The 24,406-nt window shown below is 37.1% G+C and overlaps 1 protein-coding gene across 1 annotated transcript in view; it reads left to right on the top strand.

Moving 5' to 3' along the window:
• Positions 1-1,013: 1,013 nt before the first annotated feature.
• The window catches only part of SRBD1 (S1 RNA binding domain 1), a 123,345-nt gene continuing 99,952 nt past the window's right edge, over positions 1,014-24,406 (top strand). The window contains exons 1-11 of the mRNA XM_053974609.1: positions 1,014-1,099; positions 4,875-4,971; positions 6,222-6,298; positions 6,720-6,885; positions 7,778-8,125; positions 9,575-9,741; positions 10,898-11,015; positions 11,160-11,298; positions 14,112-14,208; positions 15,360-15,495; positions 20,427-20,530. Of these exons, the coding sequence (XP_053830584.1) occupies positions 6,222-6,298; positions 6,720-6,885; positions 7,778-8,125; positions 9,575-9,741; positions 10,898-11,015; positions 11,160-11,298; positions 14,112-14,208; positions 15,360-15,495; positions 20,427-20,530 (1,352 nt within the window). The 5' untranslated portion in view covers positions 1,014-1,099; positions 4,875-4,971. The remainder of the gene's footprint in view (positions 1,100-4,874; positions 4,972-6,221; positions 6,299-6,719; positions 6,886-7,777; positions 8,126-9,574; positions 9,742-10,897; positions 11,016-11,159; positions 11,299-14,111; positions 14,209-15,359; positions 15,496-20,426; positions 20,531-24,406) is intronic.

The raw sequence follows: 24,406 nt of genomic DNA, 5'->3' as shown, positions 1-24,406 counted from the left end.
GGGGAGAGAACTGCCCGACTCCTGCGAGGGGCTGAGCGGGACCGCGGATGCGGACGGGCACCCCTGGCTAGGCTGGGGCGGGACAGCTGGAAGGGACAGGAAGGCGATTGAGAGAGGTGGCACATTCCCGTGGTTCTCCCACGGAGCTGGTGCCCTTCCTAGGCGATAAGGGTGACATTTAGCTCTGTTAGCCGTTTCTCTTGAACGCTTTCAACATATCTGAAGAAATCGGTGTCGCCAGGGAGAGAATAGGGCTTTGGAGTACGTAAAGTGTATTTTCATCTCAGTCGCGTTTCTGGGCCGAAAAGCAATGATTTGGGGTGGTAGTGAGTCACCAAGCAACAAACAATGCTTTGCTCTCAACTCCCCTTCTACCTCCAAGCCTCTAAAACGAGTGTTTCGGTGTCATAAACTGTTGAGGCTGTAGCCATGCAGAAGAGATGTGCGTCTTCCATATCCTTTTGGGAGTGAAGACATCCCGTTTAATGAACCAGGATGGATGTGTTTCTGTGGGGCTGGTTTGGTGGACTGGAGAAAAGGAATAACTACACATGGTGTAGCCATCTGTTCCTGCATCAGAAGCAGTATCCCCTGAGTTTGGATAATGCCTTCATAGGTGGTTTGAGAGCAGTGGATTGAGGAAAATGAATGAAAAGTGTTTATGTCCTCCCTTTCTTGGGCAGACCTCTTCTGAAACATTTACAGGGTGCTGCATAGCACGGGTTGTTCCTTTCCTCAGTGGTACCATTAATTATAGGAACAGGCATGGGATAGAATGCACCTTCTAGGGGCACAATCTTTGTGCTTTGCCTTTCTGATGGTACTTCTGTAAGTAAAAACAGTAGGTGCTGTTCTTACACCTTTTCTTCTCTGATTAGCTTTGAGGACTGTTTTGGTGAATGAGTGTACCCTATATGACTTTCTGTTCTTTGTGGCTGTAATTTTCCAGTTAGTGCTGGAGGTTCCTAAATTATGTCTGCAACTCCTTCAGGCAGGCCTGACCGGCTTTGTACAGGAAAAGTCCTTGGAAATCTACACTAGCTTCTCTGAGCAAAAGTGTCTGGGAGTTCTCCAAGGTTTTAACCTCAGGAGGATTACAGTAAGTTGGATTTATGTTTGGCAGTACAACTCAGCTGACTTATCTCTGCAGGATAAAAACCTGGAGAGACAGAAAGATTTCCATACAAGTCCCTACCATTGGTCTGCATAGCATCTTTCCCCTTGTTGCTGACTGAGTGCTCACATTTTGATATTTCTTTTCCTTAGAATGTTATTGCAGTGAAGGTATCTTAAAATGACAAGCAAAATCAACCCGTTGAGACTCATAATTATTGAAGTGGCCATTCCGCTTCTACTAACAATGGTCCAAAATTCCCTTGTCATATGGGATTCGTATAGTGCACTTTTTGTCCTGCTCCAGCTGCTTCATGTTATAAATGCTGATTTGGCTAGTATTGTTAGACTTAAGAAGAAGCTAAACTGCAAAATTTTATTATTCTTGCTGGTTTATTTGTGACAGAAAAGCAAAGTCTGTAGAGCAAAGTTTGAGGAGCTTCCTGCATAGAGGGATCCCTGTTTTGTAAGGAATGTGTTGCTTTGGATTAACTGGAAAAGGGATTCAGAAGTTTGTGTGGTTTTCAGCTGGACAGGGCTTGTTGCAGTTAGTGAAATGAAATTAATTTCCAAGTTTATTTGTGATGGTGGTCGTGTTTTGGGTTGTTTGTTTGTTTGTTGGGTTTTTGTTGTTGTATTTTGGTTTTTTTTTTAAATCCTGTGCCTTCAGGTAGGAAAATCTATTAGGGCTGTTTTTGAATCTGAAAATCATTGCCCTACTGATGGAGTTTTAATAGAGGTGTGTACTTGTGCAGGGTTTTTTTTGGGGGAGTTGGGAAAATGGTGGTGGGGAGTGAGAATTTTTTTAACTGATGACTTTTAAACTGTTATTAAACTTCTCTTTCTGCAAGTGGTTGCTTATGCCACTGGGATTCACATAAGAAGAAATTTATTTTTAATGGGTTGTGCCTTTGCATGAATAGGGAGGTTGAAGAGAATAGCAGTCTCTAAATGAGGTTTGGATTGCTCCTTAACATAATAAGGTCTTTAAAACTTCGATCTACTTATATTCTATGTGCTGCCTAGACCTATTTGGGGAGAGAGACCAGAGAAATTATTTCCTTGCTGTGTGTTTTGTGCATACCTGTATTAAAATTCTGTTCAGTAAAGGATGACAGCTACTTGGTTAGTCTTTATTCCTTGTGTGGCCTGACCACAAACTTCAGTAGCCTTATTTTAATGAGTAGCTGGCAGGCAGGGAGAAGTGTACAATTTGCAGCCATCCAAATTGCGATGTGGAGCTCTGCATTGGATGCAGAGGATAGAAGTGGTGAGAACAAAATAACTGGCAACAAAACTGATGCCAAACTATTTGGAGAGTGGACCTAGAGGATGTATTTATCTACAACAGCAATGATTTAAATAGTTTCAGCTCTTCTTTATCAGACAGCATAATAGCTCTGTGATTTATTTAATTTTTACCTGGAAGGTACTTTCGAAGAGCATGCTATATAACTGCTGAATTTTGTGGAGAAGCCAGGCTTTAGTGATGGAAGAGTGTGTTTCAAGCAATGATGTTTCATGCTGTCATTTAAGACATAGACAAGCAGGCAAGTTTTGATTCCCTTGAGCAGAGGATCAAGGGTCTAGTGTGAAGTTTCAGCATTAAGGTTTCAGCCTATCCTAGAGAAGCAAAAGATCGACAAATCTGTACACAGACAGATTTGAAATGAATCGGCAGTCAGGAGCTTAAGTGTGTGGGCAAGGCCAAAGTTTCCAGGGCCTAGCTCATGTTGCCTACCATGGACGTAAAATATTATTGGTCAGATAAGCAAGAACTGTTTTTCTTAAAGAGCAGCATTGTCAGAGATTAAAAGATTGCTGACAGTGTACATAAAATAAGAAAAGGTGTGTTGGCTGATGGTTACTGGCCAGAAGTTTGCTAGCCACAGGTGTGAGAAGAGCTGCTGGAGCAGAGCATGTTGAAGTTGAATATGACAATTGGCAAGCTGGTGAAATCCTAACCAGAGTGGCTGGGTAACTCGTGCACAATTCTGGATACTGTGTGTTTACTTCCTTCAGCTGATAAGGAAACAGCAAGTACTGTGAACATCTGTGATACATCTGTGATAAGGTATGGCAAAACTGGATACAGACACAGGAAGGGAAAATGACCTGACTGGTATAAATAGGTTATTCTTAATTTTTCAGTTTTGTAATTGGCTCTTCCACAGCTGTGGGATTCTTCTGGATTTGGAAAGGACTATCATTTCTTTCCTTGGGGTAGAAACCAACTCTCACTTGGAGAGTTAACTGGAGCTGACAGAGAAGGAAGTATTAAAGGCAGTTTTCCCACTGAGGCCAGTCTATCTGGAAAATATAATGGGAGATAAGTGGCCAACTTCACACCGGCTTGGTCCCAGCCTGGACCAAGGGAGGGTGCATAAAGCTGTTCCCAGTTCCCTCAATGCTCAAGGCAGGGGATGTGTGGGACGGTATCCCCACAGAAGCCGAGCATGGAGCTGGCAGTAGCTTATTGAGTGCCCTGTGATGAAGTCAGTCTTGTAGATGCCCCATGTGGAGCTTAACAGTCTTTGCCTTTGCCTGTTTCTTGAGTCTTCCTGCCTTACTTCAGGGACTGTCGCCAGGCTTGTTTTCTGTATTAGTTATGTCTCATCATCAGTGGCATTTAGACTTGTTTCTTTTTCATCCTCGTCCCTGCCTCCCCCTCCACAGTGAATCACAGAAGGGTTGTTTTTCTTAGTCATTAAATGTAGGTGTTTGCACACCCCAGCACAGGCGGATCAGGAGGAAAATTTAGCAGACAGCTGTCTGGCAATTTGAAATTAAACAAAAAGTACTTTTGTGGGTTCCAATTAAATTTTATTTTTGCAAGCAAAAAGTATATATGTAGTAGCTATAAGATTCTTTTCTACAAATAGGAAGTGCAGTTAGTTTGTTGTATTCAGTATGAAAAGGTGAGGTGGTTATAATTTAGCCCCACCTTGCAGTGGAAATACTATTTTTTTTTTTTTTCTTTGTGATACCTGATGCTTTATATGTATCTTACATATCCTTTTTTGGTATTGGCTTTTATTTTCAACTATAGAACGCCATTTTGGCTTCTGACCACATCTTGGCTGTTCATGGAGAATTACTAAGGAGCTCATCTCTTTCTGCAGATATGGAGAGTTAGATAGGTTACCAATACTGGATGTCAGGCAGTGCAATTAACTTTAAAAAGCAAGCATTACTCTTGCCATAATCTTACTTAATGTAATGATACAAATGTTGAGATGTTTTGAGACCCTCAACCACTTGACATGAGGGGGGAAATACTAGCAGAAAAAAGGACCTTCCAGATGAGGTTTTCCTTCTACCTGGGCTTCTGGGTAGGCTCCAGAATTTTCATGGTCTATGCTGAGTTCCAAACTGACAGAGATGTTTAGGGTGGTGTTAATCAGTAGGGACAATGCTGACCAATGAGACCATGTGTATTGGTCTTTTCCTTCTTACTTGCAGTGATTTAATGGCTACTCATGAAGAAGCTGGTTAGAGTGTTTAAAAACTGATTACTTTCCTAGAATACCCAGCTAATTGTATTAGCTGAAAAGAAGCATGAAGTGTCCCAGCACCTTTGAAAGAGTGGATCAGGGATCCATCTCATCTGCCTTTGATGTTACCTAACTTTGGAAATCTTGGTGTTTAATATTTTTTGTATCTCCCATTCACACATTGAAGTATGATATAAAAATGGAAGCATTCTTTTCATGCCTCTGAAGTAATGTGATTAATTCAGAGCTGTGACTATGACTGTTCAGGTATTAAGAGCAAAGGAACACAGAGAAGCAGAGTGGCTGGATGAGTTTGGGAGTGTCTCAGAACTGACAGTTAAAAGGCACCTGGGAAGCTGATAAGGTGAGTAATATTTTTCGTGTTCTTTGGAGATTTGTGTTTTTCTGTGGTAGATGTGTGTTCCAGCCAGTAACATTATGGAACAGCACAGAAATGCTGACCTGTTACTGACGAAGAGTGTAGCTCCAAGCTACACGAAGAGTGTAGCTCCAAGGGTCACATTTTTGATGTGACCCTCAATACTGCTTCTTCAAATGCAGTGCTGAAAATTTTCACCAAAATTTTTGTCTTGCTTTACAAGGAAAACTTGCTGAAAGCCATTAATAACAAGTGTGTTCTAGTGCTTGAACAGAGGCCAGAATGAAGTTGGATTAAAGGGCGTTTTGCCCTTGAGTTAAATGGCACTTTGGCAAATGCTTATCTGGTATGTATTGTGCAAACATGGGACTTTAAGGTTCCCAATAACATTTAAGTTCAAGGTATAAAAATATGAAGAACAACGAAATTGTACCAGATATAGCTAAAATATGCTTCTGAATTTTGTAGTAATTGAAATAAATTACAAGATTTTTTTCCTTTTTAAATTTTTTAAATTTTGATTTTCTGGCAGATGAAATTTTGAGGCTACCTAACGTTTTTTAACTAAGACTGTTAAATATGGCTATTGAAATTCATGGGCCCAATGACAAAAATTCTGTAACTGTTTAACTGAAATACAGCTATTGTAGGTATGAACCTTGGGTCAAGAGAAAGCGTGTACCTCCCCTTTTTACTTTTGGTAGTTGTTTTATGCACTTTCTATATTCCAAGGAGCAGCTCATTCAAAATAATAGCTCTCATTGAATACAAGCAACAGATAGTCCTTCAATGTAAAAATCTAGCTGGAAATGGACAATTGCCTTGTCCTGTCCCATCAAAACCACACATGAGTTCACTTTACTAGATTTTAATTTGATTTGCTATGCTTTTTGAATGGATGGAGGAAAGACTGGCATACTCTATGTGACACACAATAAAATGAGAAAACCAGTACCCTTTTTGCTAGAACAGCTTTACATGCAAGCCAAATAGTTACCTTCATGTGAAGAGAAAAGTAGTTTGAGAGGTTATGGTGCTGGTTTGTTTGCTTAGTTGAAAAGATTGTTGAATGTGTGCTGCTGTGGCCTAAATTATTGGATACTGAGAAAACCAAACTTGCTCTAGAGGAAACTTTTGTGATTGCTGAAGACATTATAGGGCGCATTTGACAGTGAGGTGAAGAGAATACAGCTTCAACCAAATGTTACGTTTCTCTCTTCTTTCCTCTGTTTCAGATGTCTTCTCTACCAAGGAGGGTGAAATGTGTAGCCAAAGCCCCTACATCAGAAGAACTACCTTCATTTCTTAATTCGTAAGATCATTTTTTTCCTTGGAATTTTTTAAGGGTTTATGCTAAGCATGAGCAATTGCGTAAGAACAACATTCAGTTTCTGAGAAGTTGATTAAAAAGTTTTCATGCACAAAACTTCAGTTATAAAATGCAAATTACTTAGGCTTATTCATGCTCATAATGAAGATAGGGTGAAAGTGAGCTACCAGTTGTCCAAACAGAGTCATGTGTACGATGTGTGTATACATCATAAAAGTTGGTAGATTGTTTAAGACATTAGCCCTGCAGCAGTGTGAAAGACCTGTATTTGTTGACTCTCTTTACCTTTCTGTTAATTTTTCCTGTTCACTTTTCTGTCATGCCAAAAACCACTCAAGACTAGCTTGCTTATGTATTTTTTATTCTTCTCATAAGCAATATTGTTGATTCATTTGTTTTTCAGAACCTCTGAATCAGAGGAGGAAGAGGAGGAATGGGAGCCAAAAAGCAAAATTGCCAGGAGACCTCGTTTGCCAAAGAAAACTGAGGCAAAAACTAAAAAAGCTGCTGCTCCACGGTCAACTGTGGCCAGGAAGATGGTCAAGAAGGTAGCAATAAAAGAGGAAATGGTGCGTGTCTGTAAGCAAGAGACGTTTAATTACTGCTCTTGGGAAGTAACATGAACATTTTTTCTGACTCTGGTTGCCGGAGTCTCATCAGCTGATAAAATTCCACTGTTCCTGTGAATGTTCAGTATGTTGGATAAGCGTGGCTTTGTTTTAAATTAATGCGTCCATGATATAAGGGTCCTCCTTGAAAATTTTTGTCAATGATAATAGGATGTGTTTTTCCCTAGATATCTTTCAACAATGTAAATAAATAAATGCTTCTGTTCTTTCTGTAATATCTTGGGTTTTGATATTGCACCTTTGTTGTCTTCTACCTTTTCACTGTTTGGGTACCGCAAAAAAAAGGCAGCCTGTGCTTACATTTCCTTGCATGGCTGTTCAACCCACTAAGGATTGCAGTTTTATTATTATTAATATTTATTATTATTAATATTGCTGTCAACTATTAACTTCTGAGATCACATCATGGCAGAAGCCAGTCCTTCTGTGGATGATCTCTGCAGAAAGTCAATAAAGAAGGTGTGGCTTGTCCAAGGTTAAACTGTATCTTGGCAGTCCAGATCTCAGTTCCAGTGCTTATGCTGGAACCTAACACCTCAGAAGTGCTTCCCTGCCCTGCTGCTTCCATGAATGGAGGCAGAGATTGTAGGTCAGTGTCTTCTGAAGGAAGGTCCTATTATTTGATCTAAATCAGAAGTCTGCTGTGTGTATTTGTATTGTTTCCTCCATGCAAGATACATTTCAGGTTACTTGATTTCTGGCTTGGTGTTTTGCTGCCAGAGACATTATCTGGCAAAATGATGTCTGGTAGCAAGTCTTCTTAAATGAAATGAAATGTTGAACCACTTTATAACAGCCAGTACTTACTATGGTTTTAATGTCTTTTTGGCAGGATGTATCGTTGCCTATTGCACCTGCAGAAGATAATAAAATGCAGCTTCTAAAACCTAAGGAAGAAAATGCAGGCACTAAACCAAAAAGTTTAAATCGAATGCCAGAAGTGCCTAAGAAAATGGAAATAAATTCATTCCAAGGGAAAAACCAAAACAGTTTAGTGAGTGATGAAAAACCCTCAACAAGTGTTCCTGTAGTGAAACAAGAGAAATGTGAGGAGGAGTTTGCATTTGATGAACCACCCTCTAAAAAGATTAAGTTGAATGCATGTCCTGAAGGAAAGCCAGTTAAAAATCTGGGAGGCAAAATAAAAGAAGAATTTGAAATGAACTGGGATATTGTACAGGTATGAGATATTTTCCTTTTCTGAGGTACCAATGAAACTATTTCCTGCATCATTAGCACTCAGGATCTTAACGTACAATTTCAGTCCTCTGAAGTTAAGTAGTCATTTAACCTTTGCTTAGGTTGTCATAAAATGTGTATAAATATAGATGTTGGTTGGTAACTATTAAAACTTCAGACTTTTACATCATTCTAATATCTGTGACTTTGGGTCTCCTTCGAACAAAGCTTGCCTGTAACATTTTGCATGGTTCTCCAGTATGAACACATGGGATTTTTGGTGGACGTACACAACTGAAGCTCCCACAGGAAGGGATGCTGACAGATTTGGAATGTTTGTGTGCAGTTTTACAACTTAATATTTAGTCAGTGTGGATCATTTAGTTGCAGAGACCCATTTGAGAGTGTTTATCAATTTATGGTTCCATCAGGAAGATTTGCCTTCTTCACACAACAATGATAACAAGGGAGACATCATCTTTGTTTTTGTAGGATTTTAACTTTGAAGCCATTCAGGTGGAGGCAGTTTTAGCATAGCTCTTGTGCTGGAAGCCTGGATGTGATCATGGAAGATTTTAATATGAATAGAATGGGAATAGATAGGACATATTGTATTCATCATCCTTTGTACAGTCTACTTAAGAAAGCTGTAAAATTTTGTGGGTTTTCTCGCATATTCCTGGAAATACATATGGAGAATTTGATCCTTGTGTGCTCTGAAAGGAGTGAATATGATTGTGCAGGTGTTGTTACATTTTTAGGTTTCAGAATGAAACTTTTAACAGGCTTTTGTATCAGCCCTCTATTGTAACTACTGTAGTGAAGCGCAAACAAATCGTGATGGTTAAAATGTTACTAGGATAAGCTGCTTGTATAGGGTGTCAGTGATTCCATATTGATACTCTGTAACTTTAGAAAGCTCAATTTGTACAAAATCATGTTTTACTTTGCAAGGCTTACTTTGTCTTGAAACTGTCAGTAGTATTGCTAGTTTCCTGTTACTAGTTGAGTGGAATTTGGATCAGCCCTGGCTTTGTGGGTTTTGTTTGTTGAGCTGAACCATGAGTATGTGAGTGTTGGCTTTAAAAAAAAAATTCCAAATTTTCTGAGTTGCTGTGTACAGTTTATGCACTTTATGGTCTCCCTGCCTTGTTTTATAATTTTGGTTTGATGTTTTTTCTTTCTTTTTTTTTTTTTTTTTTTTTTTTTTCTTTTTCCCAAGAGGTACTGCTTCCTGCATTTTTTACTGTGGTTACAAGTTTCTGGAAACATTGGTTGCTGCATGTCTTGCTGAACTACTGGGTGTGGTGGCTGGATGCATGAGAAGTCTGACATCCTGTCTTGGGGAGTACAGTAGTCTCTGCTGGCCAGTGCAATGTTCTGGGACTGGTTTTGAATGTTGAATGAGAGGCTGTTAAATGTGTTTGGGTTTTTTTCTCTCCTTTGGCAGGCCTTGTCAGAAATAACAAATGTTGAACCATGGGTATGTGCAAACTTAATTTGGCTCTTTCAAGAGGAAAACACGATTCCTTTTATTGCTCGGTACCGAAAAGAGCTCATCAATAACCTGGAGGCCGATGCCTTGCGAGAAGTACAGCACGCATTGGAAGAGCTACGGTAAGTGAGTCAACAGCACAAGAAGGGGTCTGGGTGAGAGGTGAGCAACAACTTGCTGCTGCTCCTGTGGCCCTTGTTTTACCTCGTTGTACACACTACAGCTGTAAAGGAACTAATAAAGAAAATAGTTTAAAACTGAGGTAATTATGCTTGATACCTGTCTGGGGTTTTGTTCAGTTTTTTGGGAGGTTAGGTTTTTCTTGTTTTCTTTTTTTTAATCTAAGTAACAAGAAATTTAGAATTATTGATTGCCAAAGAGAAACTAACATCTTAATTTCTTTGCAGTTTATTGAAACTGCACAGAAAAATTTGTACTAAAAGAGTAGTTAATAGTTGCTGGAAATACATAGCATGATGAAATGGAAGCTCCACTCTTAGAAAAAGAATCACTAAGAACCCCTTGGCTCCCTGCTTGGATCAGGGAAGCTTCTAGTGAAGAGCTCTTCTTAGACTGGAGTGTACCAGGAGATGAGGTTCAACTATCCCAGATCACTGCAGGAAAGAAATGATCAGCAAAGCTTGTGGCAATAGATGAGACTGCTTTCATTCCATCTTACTTTTGAGTGACCCTGTGTTCTTGAGGTAGCAAGGGAACAGACTGGTCAGCTCTTCTGTCAGCTTGGTGTCGTCCTCCTTGTACTCCCTGCTAACTCCTACCAAGAGATCCTTTCCAAGGAGGGAAGGTGGCCTGAGAGAGTTCTTGTCTTGACAAGTAATTAAATAATAACAAAATACCTCTGCTGCTTGCGGTTGCTCCCATATGTCTTACTGAAGACCTAGGAGTTTAAATCTGATAGACTGTACTGGATGCTGCAGAACTATTTTGATATGAGTTCTGTCTGTAAGAGCTCATGAGTGTGGATTTATTCTAGGGCCTTTTTATTTGGCTTCCAGGCCAGCAGTATTACAGAAGTGTGCGGAGCAGTAATTACTATCAGTGTTACTTCATGATTTTTCTTAGAACTACCACAGGATATTTTGATACAGTTTTGAGAAAAATGGTTAGAAACTTTAAAATTATCAACTTGGTTTGTTGAAGGTTAACATGAGATACAATTCTCAGGGGTTTCAGCTGTGTAATAGACGAGGCCACGATCAATAGACATTTTAATTCACTGTGAAATGTGACTGTTAACATTAATTTCTTGTGTTTTAGTACTGTTGCAAAGAAGACACATACGATGATACAGAAGTTGAAGAAAGAAGGAAAGTTATCCAGTTGCCTTTTAAAAGGATTGCTAAATTGTAGAACTTTGGAAGAATTAGACCATGTGGTCAGTACTGTACTCTTTCTCAGATCAACCTTAGTTTAAATGTAATCTTGCATTACTAAATAGTACATAATGTCAAGTACATAGCATAATCAAAATACTTTGCTGCTTTTTAATAACTGTTTTGTTTGGTCTTTTTGTTATAAGTCTGCACCTTATAAAACTGGGAGTAAAGGCACCAAAGCCCAGAGGGCCAAGCAATTGGGATTAGAACCTGCTGCTCTCTCCCTTCTGCAGAATCCTGTGGAACTCAATCTCTTTTCTTACATTAGACCCAATATCAAAGGTAAGTGCTGTGCTTCTTTGAGCAGTAATGTTCTAAATGTCTGAAAATATTTTAAGAGGGAAATTATATTAATTGTTCTGATGTTGCTGGAAGTTAGGCAACTACTTGAAATTCAACAGTGCTTTCAGCAACATGTGATAACATGTTAACACATTTAATGACTGTTCAACCTTTCGTCTCTCTTTGTATTGCAAATAGTAATAACTAGGGTAAACAAATGACATAAATCTGGAGATCTTATAGTTGACATCTGTATTTACTGGTAAGAGAGGGAATCACACCACACACCTGAGACCTTTCCATTGTTCTACTTGAATTCCTGAAGATTCAATGCTGGTTGTACAAGAGGTTTATACTCATAGTCTGTACAGAGGGAAATGTCACCCAGCAAAGCGTATCTTAATAAAAACTGGCCTAGGGGATTGGGAGTGAGCAGGAGAGTTTGTGTCTGAATGACAGCAGGGATTGGAAAAGATGTAATATCTGTAATTTGAGCAAGAACTTTTAACAGCATGATTGTCACATACGGATTGCAGAATTGTGTGTCTTTGTGAATTCAGTTATGGGTGGATCTGTAGGGGGCAATCTCTGACAATAAAATGTGAAGATTGCTGCAGTCTTCTGTATGATGTTAAAATAGAGATGTACTTCTGTTCTTCCCTGTTCCAACATGTACTTTTTGAAATTCAGCATAAAGGTACTGAACTTCCTTAGTAAGGCTGGCTCTTACTTTTCCCACTTCAGTTTATTTAAATATTACTTATAAAATTCTGCTAATTTTGCAATAAAAATCAGTTACTAAATATTCTGGTTATTAAATTACTGCATTTCAGCATATGACATTACTTCATACAGCAGTGTATTGCAGCCATATATCTGACTATTCTGGTGCAGTCTAAAGAGCCAAAAAAATCTCTGTGAAACTTCAGATAAATTATTTAGAATATGTTCAAAAGTAACTGCTGTTTGTTGCACCATAAACATTAGTTTTTGGAAACCAGTACACCTATTTGCAATTCTGTGCTAAAAATAATGCTGCTTAGGTTTATATAATGGTCTACCTTTGAAAGACATCAGAAGTTATATACATCTGTGAACTGGGTCACTTTTATCACTTTGGGAGCCAGTTTGACAGCTTATATACAACTTGAGATCAGAGTGGTTTTTTTTTTTTTTTTTTTTTTTTTGAGCAATGAGCCAATTGCAGTACAGAAAAGTTTTCATCAAATCTTAATATTTGGTTCTTTTAAATTCTCAGTGTTTTTCAACTTATCCTAGAAATAAACTGAAATAAAAACAGCAGTTCATGTTTCAAGGCCTGACATTGGAAAGTTAAAGAAGCAGGCTAACCAGAAAACTTTGTTCTTCTTTTTAGTTGTATGCATGATCAAAAATTTCTCTAATTATACAAGCATGTGCTGGTGGACACAGTAAAGTGGCTGTGTGAGTGGTGCTTGTTGAATGGGAACTTTTTGATTATTTCCCAAATTCTGACTTGTTTGGGCCTGTGCTATCTCGTTCAAATAATCTACCTGAGTGTCTCAGTCTGTGTTCAGTATGATGCATGTCTTCAAATTCCCATAGCTTTGTATTCTGACATCACTTCTACCGTAAGAAATAGTAACTCATGGATGTAAGGTTCCAAAACTTACAACTTCTGATAGGTTTAAGTATTTAATAATGTATTCTTATTCTCACATTTTTTTTTTCTTTTTGGCAGGTAAGTTTAGCTTCCTCATCTTAAAAAGGGGCAAGATAAATTTTTTTATAGTGTGTAACTTTATAGCCTAATCAGAAGGAGGGTTCTGGGTTCAATGAATAGGTAAAGCTGTGCAAGCTATTAAAATGGTGTAAATAAAGCTGTCCATTAGGCAGCAGAGTGAACAGCAGTATGTGTTGCAAGAGACAGTTAATGCTGCATCTGCTAGCTCTAGGATTCTTGCTGTTTGTTCTGAGGCATTCATTACTGACTCTTGCTAGAAGCAGAGCTAGATATAGCAAATATAAATACAAGATGTCTATTTTATTTCATTATCTCTGCTTCTGGTCTAATTCAATCCCTTTGCTAAGGAGAATTATGTGCTTCCTCTTTTGGCCATTTGAAGGAAAGAATGAGTTCTGTGTGTTGGAAATTAACCGAATGATTCTGTTATCTCTCCAGAGATATGAAGACATTTATAACTCCATGTCTTTGAAGACATTTTATAACTTCTGTGTTTCATAGGAGAGGTTGATGGTACCCTGACCTCAAAGTGTTGTTGTGCACACTCCAGCTATGATACAGTGGAATTATAAAACTGTTCAACAGAGAAAAGACAGGATTACCTGCAAAGATTTTTAGGCAGTTTGCATACCAGTAGCAAAATATGTAGACTTCTGCTGGTGTTACTCATTTTATTAAAAACTCCAAAATTATATTTAATTTTTTCAGAAGTTATATTTAAATATCCAATTCTACTGTTGCATTATTTACATCACAAATGTCAAAATCTGTTAGCATGCAAGTAAAAAAAAAATTTTTTTTTCTCAAATTTTAATATAATTTTGACTTACAATAATGCACTGGTCACTTCAGGCTCATTAAAAATGTAGTTTCAGATGTTTTGGAAAGGAAGCTTTAGTTGATGAAAATTTTAATGAATTCTTTGATATCTTTGCAAGCCAGTCAGATACCTTTAATCAGTTTCCTTTCAGCTTGTATATATTTTCTTAGTACTTGAGCAGTTGTGTAAAGTAATTTTACTAGTTTTTTTCTGTAACTATTAACTGTATATTATAGTGACTGCATATTCTATAATTATTTTTCTTCTAAGGGCTTGAAAATATCCAGGAAGTAGAGGCTGGAGTGCAGCATATTTTAGCAGACATCTTTGCTAAAGATAAAGATACACTGGATTTTATCAGGAAACTGTAAGTTTCGTTCTTACTTTCTAAACTTTCTTGCTTACATGGTAAAATGCAGTCTCCTAGTGGCAGGTACAGGACTTTTTCTTAATGATGTGAAAATTGTGCTCCTGTAAGATGGATTCAAGGCCGTTCCAGTATATGTTCATTAGCCCTTCAGACTCTCAGTGCAGTAGAGATATGCTGTGAGCATGGTGTGGTGCTGTAACTCCCAAAGAATGAAAAACTCTGCCCTGTGTATGGCAGATCTCCTTTGCAGTTAGTGACCCATGAGGAAGTTTTCTCTCTTTGTGTTTTCTTCAGGCTATAACTCTTCAGAAGTGAATCTGCTTAAGCTGATGCTCCAATAGCTGATTTGACACCAGTCAGTGTAACTAGTGTGCAGTGATGGTTGATTTTGGCATTGGTAGCCAATAAGGCAAACAAATATGACTGTTTTTAAAGCAGGACTTAGTCATCTTTTAATTGTGTTAGCTGATTTTAAGTTTTGTTACATTACCTGTCTTCAGTGTTGTCATGTCTGGGGAGTTGGTGTGACAGGGCAATAGTCACTTGTTATTTTATCTGCTGTGTGCCATCTGGGGCAGAGAAGAGAGTTATCAGGGAACATGTACCACCTTAGGAACACGCAGAGTTGCTTTGAATCAGCAATGTGATAATTTCAGTGAAGGGGGTTGTTTTTTAAGAGATGTGCTGTCACTACCTGGCAGTCACTTTCGTTATTTTGACCACTGGAAGTTCCATAGTTGAATACTCAGTGCTTTACAGGTGAATTCTCTTCATCTGAAGTGCGTTGTATGTATGATAATCACGAGGAGCATTCAGGATTGACTGCCATTTTTTTTGCAACTTCCCAAAATTTGTTATGTGAAGTTTAACCCATAACTGATGGTGGCTTTTGAGTTTGCATTCCCTTGAGGAGGAGGGCTGTGAGCAGCTTTTTCTGCTTGAATGTCTTCTCTTGGTATATTATAGTCAGTACACGTTATGTCACCTCAGCATGAAGTTATGTCATCCAGTTCTGCAGGTAATTAGAGTTAACATCACTTGTAATTGAGCAGACTCTAAGCTTAATTTTTATCTGATCTATGCAGTAATGACTTTTTACAAGTTTCACACTAAAATACCTTATAAATATATGATTTTCATCTGTTCAGGTGCTGTCAAAGGTACATTTCCATCCAGTCAACTTTGGCAAAAGTGTCGTCCAAAAATGGAAATGAAAAAGATATTGATAAATTCCAACTGTACCATGAGTTTTCTTGTAATATAAAGAATATTCAGCATCATCAGGTAAAACTTGATATTTTAATGTTTTTTTCTTAGAATTTTAACTGTAGTAAATGTTGCTTTGTTTTTGAATTGTGTTGCTTAAAACTAATTCTAAAGATGTTTTCTTTTTCTTTACAGTAACCACAGGTATTAGAGGCTTTCAAATTCTTGAAATGCAGAAATAAGCTCTTGATCTCTGTTTTAAGAAACAGAGCAAAGGACTGCCATTTAGTACCCCAAAATGGGTTTGTTTTGCAAGTCATCATTTTCTTCATTTGTGGAGCATCTTCGGTTATCCTAAGCCCCAAGCTTAGACTTATATAACTGGATAAAGAAAAGAGGGCTGAACCAAACCTACTAGCTGATGGCTTGACAGCTAGGCTACCCCTGTTACTGAAGTTCAAAAGCAGAAATGTGATGCACTCAATGCAACTGTCAAGACCTCTGCACTAATTCATAACTAATCACCAAGTGAATTCTCTTGTTTTATTTACTATCACCTAGCTTAAAAAAAACCAAAACAAACCCAGCAAAAACTAATTAAAAAAACCAAATGAGAATCCCAAACCCAAAACAAACCATAATATCACAGAAGACAAACCACTTAGTTGCTTCTAACTAGAATGTCCTTTTCCTTTAGAAGGCTCTGATATACTCTTATTTTTTCTGTGCTTTCTGTTTTAAACCAGTGCATTTCAAATTAATAAAGGATTAATTTATTACCAAAAAAAAAATCACAAGATGGATAGGCTAATTTTTAAGCTGTTTTTCCCCTTTCCAATATGAAAGGTGTTATGTTTATGACTAAATAGCTACTGTTGATTTCAATAGGCTGCTCTTGAAGAGGTACCTGTAGTTTTTCTCTTTGTAATAAGTATTAACATTCACTTATATTGATAGTTATTTGGTAAAAAGTTGCTTCTAGAGGCTTGGGAAAAGTTGATAAGAGCAATGTAAGTACATGTTGCATAAGTGTTTCCTGGGGTGATGATACGATTTAGTTCTTATCCAAGGCATCTTTTTTTTTTTACTTAAGGAAAAGTGTTGCTTAGCTACAGTGAGGGCTAAAAACTGTATTTCCCAAACCTGGTGAGCACTTTGATTATGTGGCTGCACTGTTTTATCCAGGATATGTCCTTAATTTGTCAGTTTGATGTTACGATTAGCTCAATCTGCTTTGGTTTATTCTTCCCTGCTGCTAATGTGAATACCTCTGTCTTTATCCATTCTGGCTCTTCAGAGAAATAATAAGCACTGATTTTGCAGCTGGCAGCTGTAATCATGAGATGGTTTTGCACACTTACGTGCTGCTTTTTATCTGCATATTTCTGCTATCAACTACTCTAGTACATTATATATTTCTGTACTGTGAATTGTAGAAGTGTGAGCTGCTTGTGCTTCAGTGATGGTTCAAGGTGTGACAAGGCCCTCTAGTTGAGCAAGTACTAGTTGAGCAAAAAATGCATTTTATGATAGTTTCTGACATGTGAAATTTGCTGTATTGTAAATATACTGTAACTTTTCATGTCTGTTTTTGGTTCTTGGGTTCTTTCTTCTTTTTTCAGTTTGCCTTTTTCCCTTTTGTATTTTGATAATGAAATAAGGAGAAAGATTTTTTTTTTTTTAATTTATTTTTTTTCTTTATCTGTCATTTCTTCATTAAGCTTAAACCCTGGTATTGTATTTTTGAAAGTCTTTCTCATCATCATTTTCTTTGTTACTTGACCTTATTCCCCTACTGATGCAAATTGCCATTTTTTAATGTCTTTATTTTCTTGGGTTATGACCATCCTTTTCAATACCCAAAAGTCTTTGTTTTTGTTCACCTAAGACTGTGAAGAGATAGTTCCTCTGTGCATTTAAAAACTGGTAAAAATTTATTCTTTAAGAATAGAGTTCAAGATACCTTCAAGAGAAGGAGTTCTCTGGTTTGGCTCAAGATTATTAAAAAGAAGCTTATACCTGAAAAATATATAGGAAAGCCTGAACCTCAGAGTGATTTATATAATTTACTAATCCCCAAGAACTTTAGGTTAAATAGGTGTGTTTGAAGAACAATTGTAAAACTTACTTCTTTGAAGACCTTCTCTACTGCTGTCATGACTGCATACAGACAAGTGTTCTGAATGCTTTAGGTAGAGGCAAAAGTCAGCTTTAAATCACCTCTTTTCAGAGTTGTAAACACAAGATTCCATAAAATACCACACTGAAACTTGTCATCACCTGAGTATGGAAGTACAAGTGATCTTAAAGACCTGAGTACAACCCTAACTCTACTCTGGCTTAGATGTGAGTATAGGGGGTGCACAGTAGCCTGGCATGTTACCTGTAGGAGAACAAGCTGTGCCTTTGTGACCAAAGCCCTGGCAGCTGAGAGTGTGCCTTGCAGCACATGTTGCAGTGAGTTTAAATGCTGGGTAGCAAGCTGTGCTGCAGCTTGGTTCTGCTGTAGGTCTGGGTTACTTCCTGTGCCACTGTCATTTTTTTTCTGCTGAGACATGTCATTTTGTCTTGTTTGGGTATTGAAGTAATCAGGACAGGTGTGGAGTCAGGTTGTTTGAAAAAGTTAAAATACTAAAACTGTAATGAGAAAAAAACTTTGTTTTAGTCAGCTTTAAAAGCTGACTCCAGATTTTGACATGGTCAGATACCCCATGGGTGTTTCTAGCTGGAACGTTTTGCTAGCGGGAGGTTCAGTCACAGCTTCTTCCTTTGGCAGCAAGGAGAACCTGACTGGACTCTCTTAGGACATAGCTGAGAGTAATACCAACACTGTCATAACTAAGGAAAAAAAATCTTTCAAGAGTTTGAGTTTTTGACTAATTGTAAACAGTTCAGTGTTTGTGTATGCCTTGGGGTTGCTTTCCTGTATTTGGAGATGACTGAAATAGTGGGAGGAAAAGAATTCATGAATAAAGTGTAGCATTTGAGGCAAGTGCTCTATTTTTAATCTCATACTTAAAAAGGAATTGAAAATTAAAGTTCTTGGCAAAGTATACAGAACTTATTCTGTGAGTTTAAGTCAATATGCAACATATAAGAGAGCTGTGCAAAATGAAGCATGTTGTGTTTTTAGGGTAAACAGAATAAGGTTTGATGAATCTTGTGACTGGATCATATTGTTGTTCTTGCTTTCTCTGAACAATGTATGTTGTTTCTAACAACCCTTGCCCTGGATCTGTTCCAATCTCATATAAAAACAGTCTTTTTCCAGAAGTCAAGACTGCTTTGTGACTAGAATAGCCAGATTTTAGCCTGTTACTTAAAAAACCAAACTAAACAAAAAGAGCTTTATTGTATTAGAGAGAGAAATTGAGTAGTTCTTTTTTTAACTGAGCATTTATTGGATGATAATTATTCTCTGAATGCATCACTTAGAACAGGATAGGCAGATTTTTTGAGAATAAAAAAATATAAATAATATTAGTGACTGCATTAACAGCTGGTTTAAGTTCAGGTGACTGACACATTCTGCAGATGGAGTGCCAGGAAACAAAATGTGATGCAAATATTGACCCTGCTGACAGCATGCTGAATGATGACATTATAATTCTATCACATATATTCTCTGTTGTGAGCATCACTTTGATTTCATTTTAACTTGACATTTAGCTTTCCCTCTTTTTAAAAAGGAAAGTCAGAATAAACATGAAAGCATTTGATTTGTTAAAATGTGTCTTTCTAATTTCTACATGAAAACATTTGCTTTGGCAGTCAATGTACCAGATGCTATAATATTTCACATGCAATCTTTATTATTAGCTTTGTTGTTCAATGATATGTCAGGCCTGGTATGTCACAGGAGCAGTAAGGCTGAGGAATATAAATTGGTACTATGTCCTGGAGTCATTTTAAACCATTGTATTTAACATATGTGACATGTCTGAGTTAGCTAGTGATTGAATTAAAGTTCATGATTGACACAGAATGCTCTGTTGTGACAGTGCTCAGGGCCTGCTACATACAGCAACATGTGTAGTCATACAGGAATGTCAGCTTCTAGCAGGTTTCTTTTTTTTTGGTATTTTTCTACTTTAAAATACTGTGGAAGGAAAAATGAAATTTAAAGGTGTGCATTTTATTTGCTTCTGAGTATTAGTCTGTTTCTAAAATCTGCTGCTCACTGAGTTTTCTTAGTATTAAGGTGAATATTCAGTGTTTCCATAGTGAGATTAGACTACGAGTTATCCACCAGAGTCCTCCAGGATCCACCACTTGTGATGTGATTTTGGTTTTAAATGTAGAGTCATATTATTCCATTTAAAATTGAATTCTGTGCGCAGGCAGCATTTATGCAACCAAATTTAGCTTTAGATCATGACTGTGGAGTTAAGTACCCAAGACTCTGTCAGAAGTACATGCATAGGGTTTAAGGCTGGAGTGTTACTGTAAAGAGAGTGAGTGTTTACATCCTTTTCTGCTGTTTGTGAATTAGGCATGAATTACTAAATTCGTCCTCTTTCAAATTAAGCTGAACACCTTTGTGTCACAAGTTGTGATTAATAATTAATTTAAAATTTGGATTGATAATGGGAAGAAAAATGGAATCTGAAGCATCAAAATAACTGCATAGAAATAACTTTTTCCATTTGTGATGTCTAGTTCTGATTGGAATCACTCTTAGATTAATTTATTGAGTTTTAATTTGGGTAATCAAATAAGGTTATTTCACCACCAAAATTCATGCTGTCTTGCATTATAAGTGTGCTTAAGATTAAGCTGGATCCTAAGATTAAGCTGGATCCAGGAAAAATGTTATGCTACGGCATAATTTAATCTGTGTTTAAATCGTGGATGTTATCTGTACATGCTAGTACTTTGTGAACTGATTTACTGTACCACCATCCTGATTTGCTACAGAATGTCAAGCAAGTGCGTACACAAATGTTGATAAGTTTATCTTTTGGATATTTTGTGTGTCATCTGTCTCTGCCATTTATGTTTGCACTTAGATTCTGGCCATTAACCGAGGGGAAAATCTGAAGATCCTGACAGTGAAGGTCAACATTCCTGACGGGGTGAAGAATGAATTCTGTTGGTGGTGTGTCAATGAAAGGTCTGCATGGATACATATTCTTACAGAAACCTCTTTTTTCTATAGGCAGCTGCATACTGAAGTGTATCTCATATGTCTTGTTGCATTAAGAGAACAAATTAAACAAATATTTATTAGATTAGATGAAATTAGCAAGTGGATAATTCTTACTCTTTATTTCCAACTGCAATAGCATTATGCTGAAAAGATCATGCCTTGGGCTTTATTTGCAAGTTCTGGCACTCTTCTTCAAGCATTTTTTTTTTTTAATTTTTAAAACATATACAAAGGCTGGTGAAATGTGAATATATTTTCAAATTGTAGTATGCATCACATCCAGTAGCTTTTACTGAAAGGACTTGGTAGAATCCAACAGAGCATACTCCAAAACTTTGAAAAATTGCAATGATTAAATTGGGCTATGTCAGATTTTAGGTCTGTGAAGTACATAACTTCAAGTTTCACAAATGTAAGGAATTTCATGTTTAAAAAGAACTTAATGGATTTAACAGACAAACATAAATGTAACTGCTTTCAATGCATAACTCTCACATATTGTGTGAACCGTCTCTTGCATTTTGATCTCTGTTTAAGTTAGGAAACTGGACTGTAAAAACGAGATTCTTTCATTTCTTACTGATTTGTTCATATAAGTTGTCTGGGATTTTTAAGCCTGTAGTGAGATGTTTAATGTTGCGTAATTTTCAAGGTCTTTTGCAAAATTTCAGGTTAACTATATGGGTTTTTTGCAATATCTGTTAGGTTTTTGTTTTTTTTTTTTTTTTTTGGAAACTGGACCTTGATGTCCTCTGTTGGAGAATATTGTGATCCAAACAATGCATCTTCCCTGCATGTACAGAAAATTACTTTCTTGATACTTTAAGATATTGGGCATTGTTCTGGTGGTGTCTTAGAAACTCCTTCCTTTGCATCTTAAAAATGAATAACCAAAAGGAGGAAAGAAAAATAGGAAGAAATTCACCTTTTAATGTGGAAAACTGAATACAGTGATACTGCTTTAGCATGTGTTTCTTTTTCACAACAAATCCAAGAAATGGATGTGGTAAAAGTGTTCCTTTTCACTGTAGAAAATTAATAGGGCTGTTTCCCTCTGAAAAGGAGGATATAAGGCTCTGAAAGTATTAAAATATTTTTTTGGCCAGATACTGTTACTCTTAGATCATACTATGCTAAGTAATGTTTTTTGTTTCCAGGAAAGTATCAGGAGTCATAAACACACCTATTTCTTTCTACTTTTAGTACCTGTAGCAGAATTTCTGTCCTCTCCTCAAGATTTATATTCTGTAAGCAGAACATAGCTGTCAGTTTTGCTTTTACTGCATCTATGACAGAATTTGGAAGCACTGTGGACCACAGATAATGGAACAGCTTGTCACTGCTACACAAATAAAAGTAGGATGTTAATTGGGATATTTTTGGTTGATTACCCTTTTGTGAGTCATCCTGTGATAAGAAGAATATTGACCTTGGAAGTGAATACGTATTAATACTTAGCACTCATAAAGCCTTTATGCTTATGGCTTTTTACTATTCAAGGACACTTTCCCACCATTATAAAACTTCTGAAGGAATAGTTTTAGTACATCTTTGTTCATTAACATTGAGGACAGATTCTGATCTTCCTCCTTAGATTGACAACTGTGTTATCAACCTGACAAATAGTATATGTGTTATCTGCCCTGCAAGCTTTGAAATGGTTGTCCAGGGGTGGAATTTGCATTATTTTCATTGCATTGATTTGCTGGTTAAAGCAGAAGGTTAATAACTTTTTGAGTCAATGGTTTCAAGACTTTGCAAAGGTGTTAACTAATTTGCTAGAGATCACACACACAATCAGTTGCAGAACCAGAAATGCAACCTTGCTACAGAATTTGGCCAGTATTTTAGCCAGAAAACAGTATCACCTACTGCCTAGTGGATTAGTAGCAAATATTCTGACCTTCTTGTGTTCTTCTGAGACAAATTTTTTAGCATGAAGTGCTCCTGCAGTAGAAAGTAAGTTTGGAAGACTAGAATTCCTTATTGCATTGAGCTCTGTGTAGATGCTGTCTAAGAATATTGTACATTTTTTTGCAAGTTCAGAATGGTTATTAGCCTGTATAAGCACCTGTTTCCTTGCAATTTGGGTTTGTGTGGAAAACTCAGGAATATCCATATACCAGGCCCTATGGATTGTATTTTTCCCCAGAAAATGGCATCTCTGTGATTTGACAGTGAACCTACTTCCATTAACACTAGAACTCTACTGGTCCCAAAGACTTTATTGTGAAATTGAACAGAGAAAAATGATCAGTTAGAGAGCCAGAGAGGGGCTGCTTAGCTGGCTTTGAGTGTAGAAATAGCATGGAGTTGTTCCCAAATGGAATTGCAGCCTTGAAAATGAAATTTGATGTTTGATGATTTTTCTTTTCAGTTTCAAATTTCTCAGATCCTGTGTAAAGTCCATGGTACAGGCCTTAAAGGCTTGCTTTGTCTGTGGTTACTAACTTGGTACATGTTTTATTTAATGTCTTGGAGGAACACAAAGCTCTGCTGTTTGTCCTTCAGGTCTAAAACCCTAGCTGGGCTCTTCCTGGAACAGTTATTAATCAGTACTGGTGGTTCTTAACGTGGGCTCTGTTAATTCTGTTTATGTGTAGTTCCACTCTCTGGTGTCTCAGTAGTCTAAGCCATTTATGTTTGTTGTGGTCCCTGTTGGGAGCACTAGGACATGGAGAGCTGATGATCAGATTAAGATGATACTATTTGTATGGAGCTTTTTAAAAATGTGGCTGCAAAAGCTAGATCTTGATTAAATAATCAAGAAAAATCTGTTCTTAGAGGGAAGCTTAACTAGGCTGTGATGATCTTTAAAAATATACACACATGATTTTGCTTTGCTTTTTGCAACAAATGGATTTTTCTCTTCTCTCAAGAAGTATTGAAATTATTGAACTACAGTATTTGCTATGATCAAACTTGCTGTTTGAATGTTTTCTCATTTGTAGCAACTCCTAACAGAATGTTGCCTAAATTTTTACTTATCTATAGTCGGGTAATAAAAATATCTGTTGTGATAACCTATTTACAGAGAAGAAGTTTGTTAAGTGGCTTTAATGGATGGAAGAGAGGGGGAAACAGCTGCCAGGATTCCAAATTCATTCTTATTTGTGCTGAGGATGTTTTCTGGGGTAGTCATACTTGCACCTGTAAAACCTTAATGTTTATAGAATGTGATGGCAATAAGGGGATTTAAAGCCTTTCCCAGTTTTATATAGGTATGGAAAGAGTCTCTAGTTACAAATAAGTATGATAGAGCTATTTGCAAAAACTGTTAGCAAAGTGATGAGGTCATGTGGCTAAGCACTGAATTATAACCCTGAATGTTGTAAAAATGAGTGGTGAACTTAATTCTGCTCCTGTGTCTGTCTGCTCAATGCAGGGTTGACTCAATCACATATTTCTCAAATATTATATGCACAGACATAGAAAAGCTGTTTCAGGAAGTTGCGATCCCCTTAGACAACTGAAAAGCTGTCTGGGTAGGAGCAATTTGGAATTCTCAGTATTTATGAGTGGCTGCAAGCAAACAAGATCAAAAGTAAAATTCAATTCTGTTTTTGCTGCAGCTGGACACATTATGGCTATAATTCTATTGTCAAAACATTGCAGCATGTTTCATTTAAAAAAAACCAAGCCATCCAAACAAAAAACTTAGAAAACTTGCATGAGTTTTTTTTAATATATATGGGTATCTCCCATTACAGTTTGGAACCCCGACATATTAAATAACACAATAAGTGAAGAAAACTGAGTTTTATCAGTATTTTTAAAGTAATAAAAACCAGGTGGACTTTAGTAGAAAATGTCAATAGTATTTGTTTCTGTTTGAATATA

The sequence above is a fragment of the Vidua macroura genome, chromosome 3 (assembly GCF_024509145.1).
Source record: "Vidua macroura isolate BioBank_ID:100142 chromosome 3, ASM2450914v1, whole genome shotgun sequence".
NCBI classification, from domain to species: domain Eukaryota; kingdom Metazoa; phylum Chordata; class Aves; order Passeriformes; family Viduidae; genus Vidua; species Vidua macroura.
This window is presented reverse-complemented; position numbering and strand designations above follow the sequence as displayed.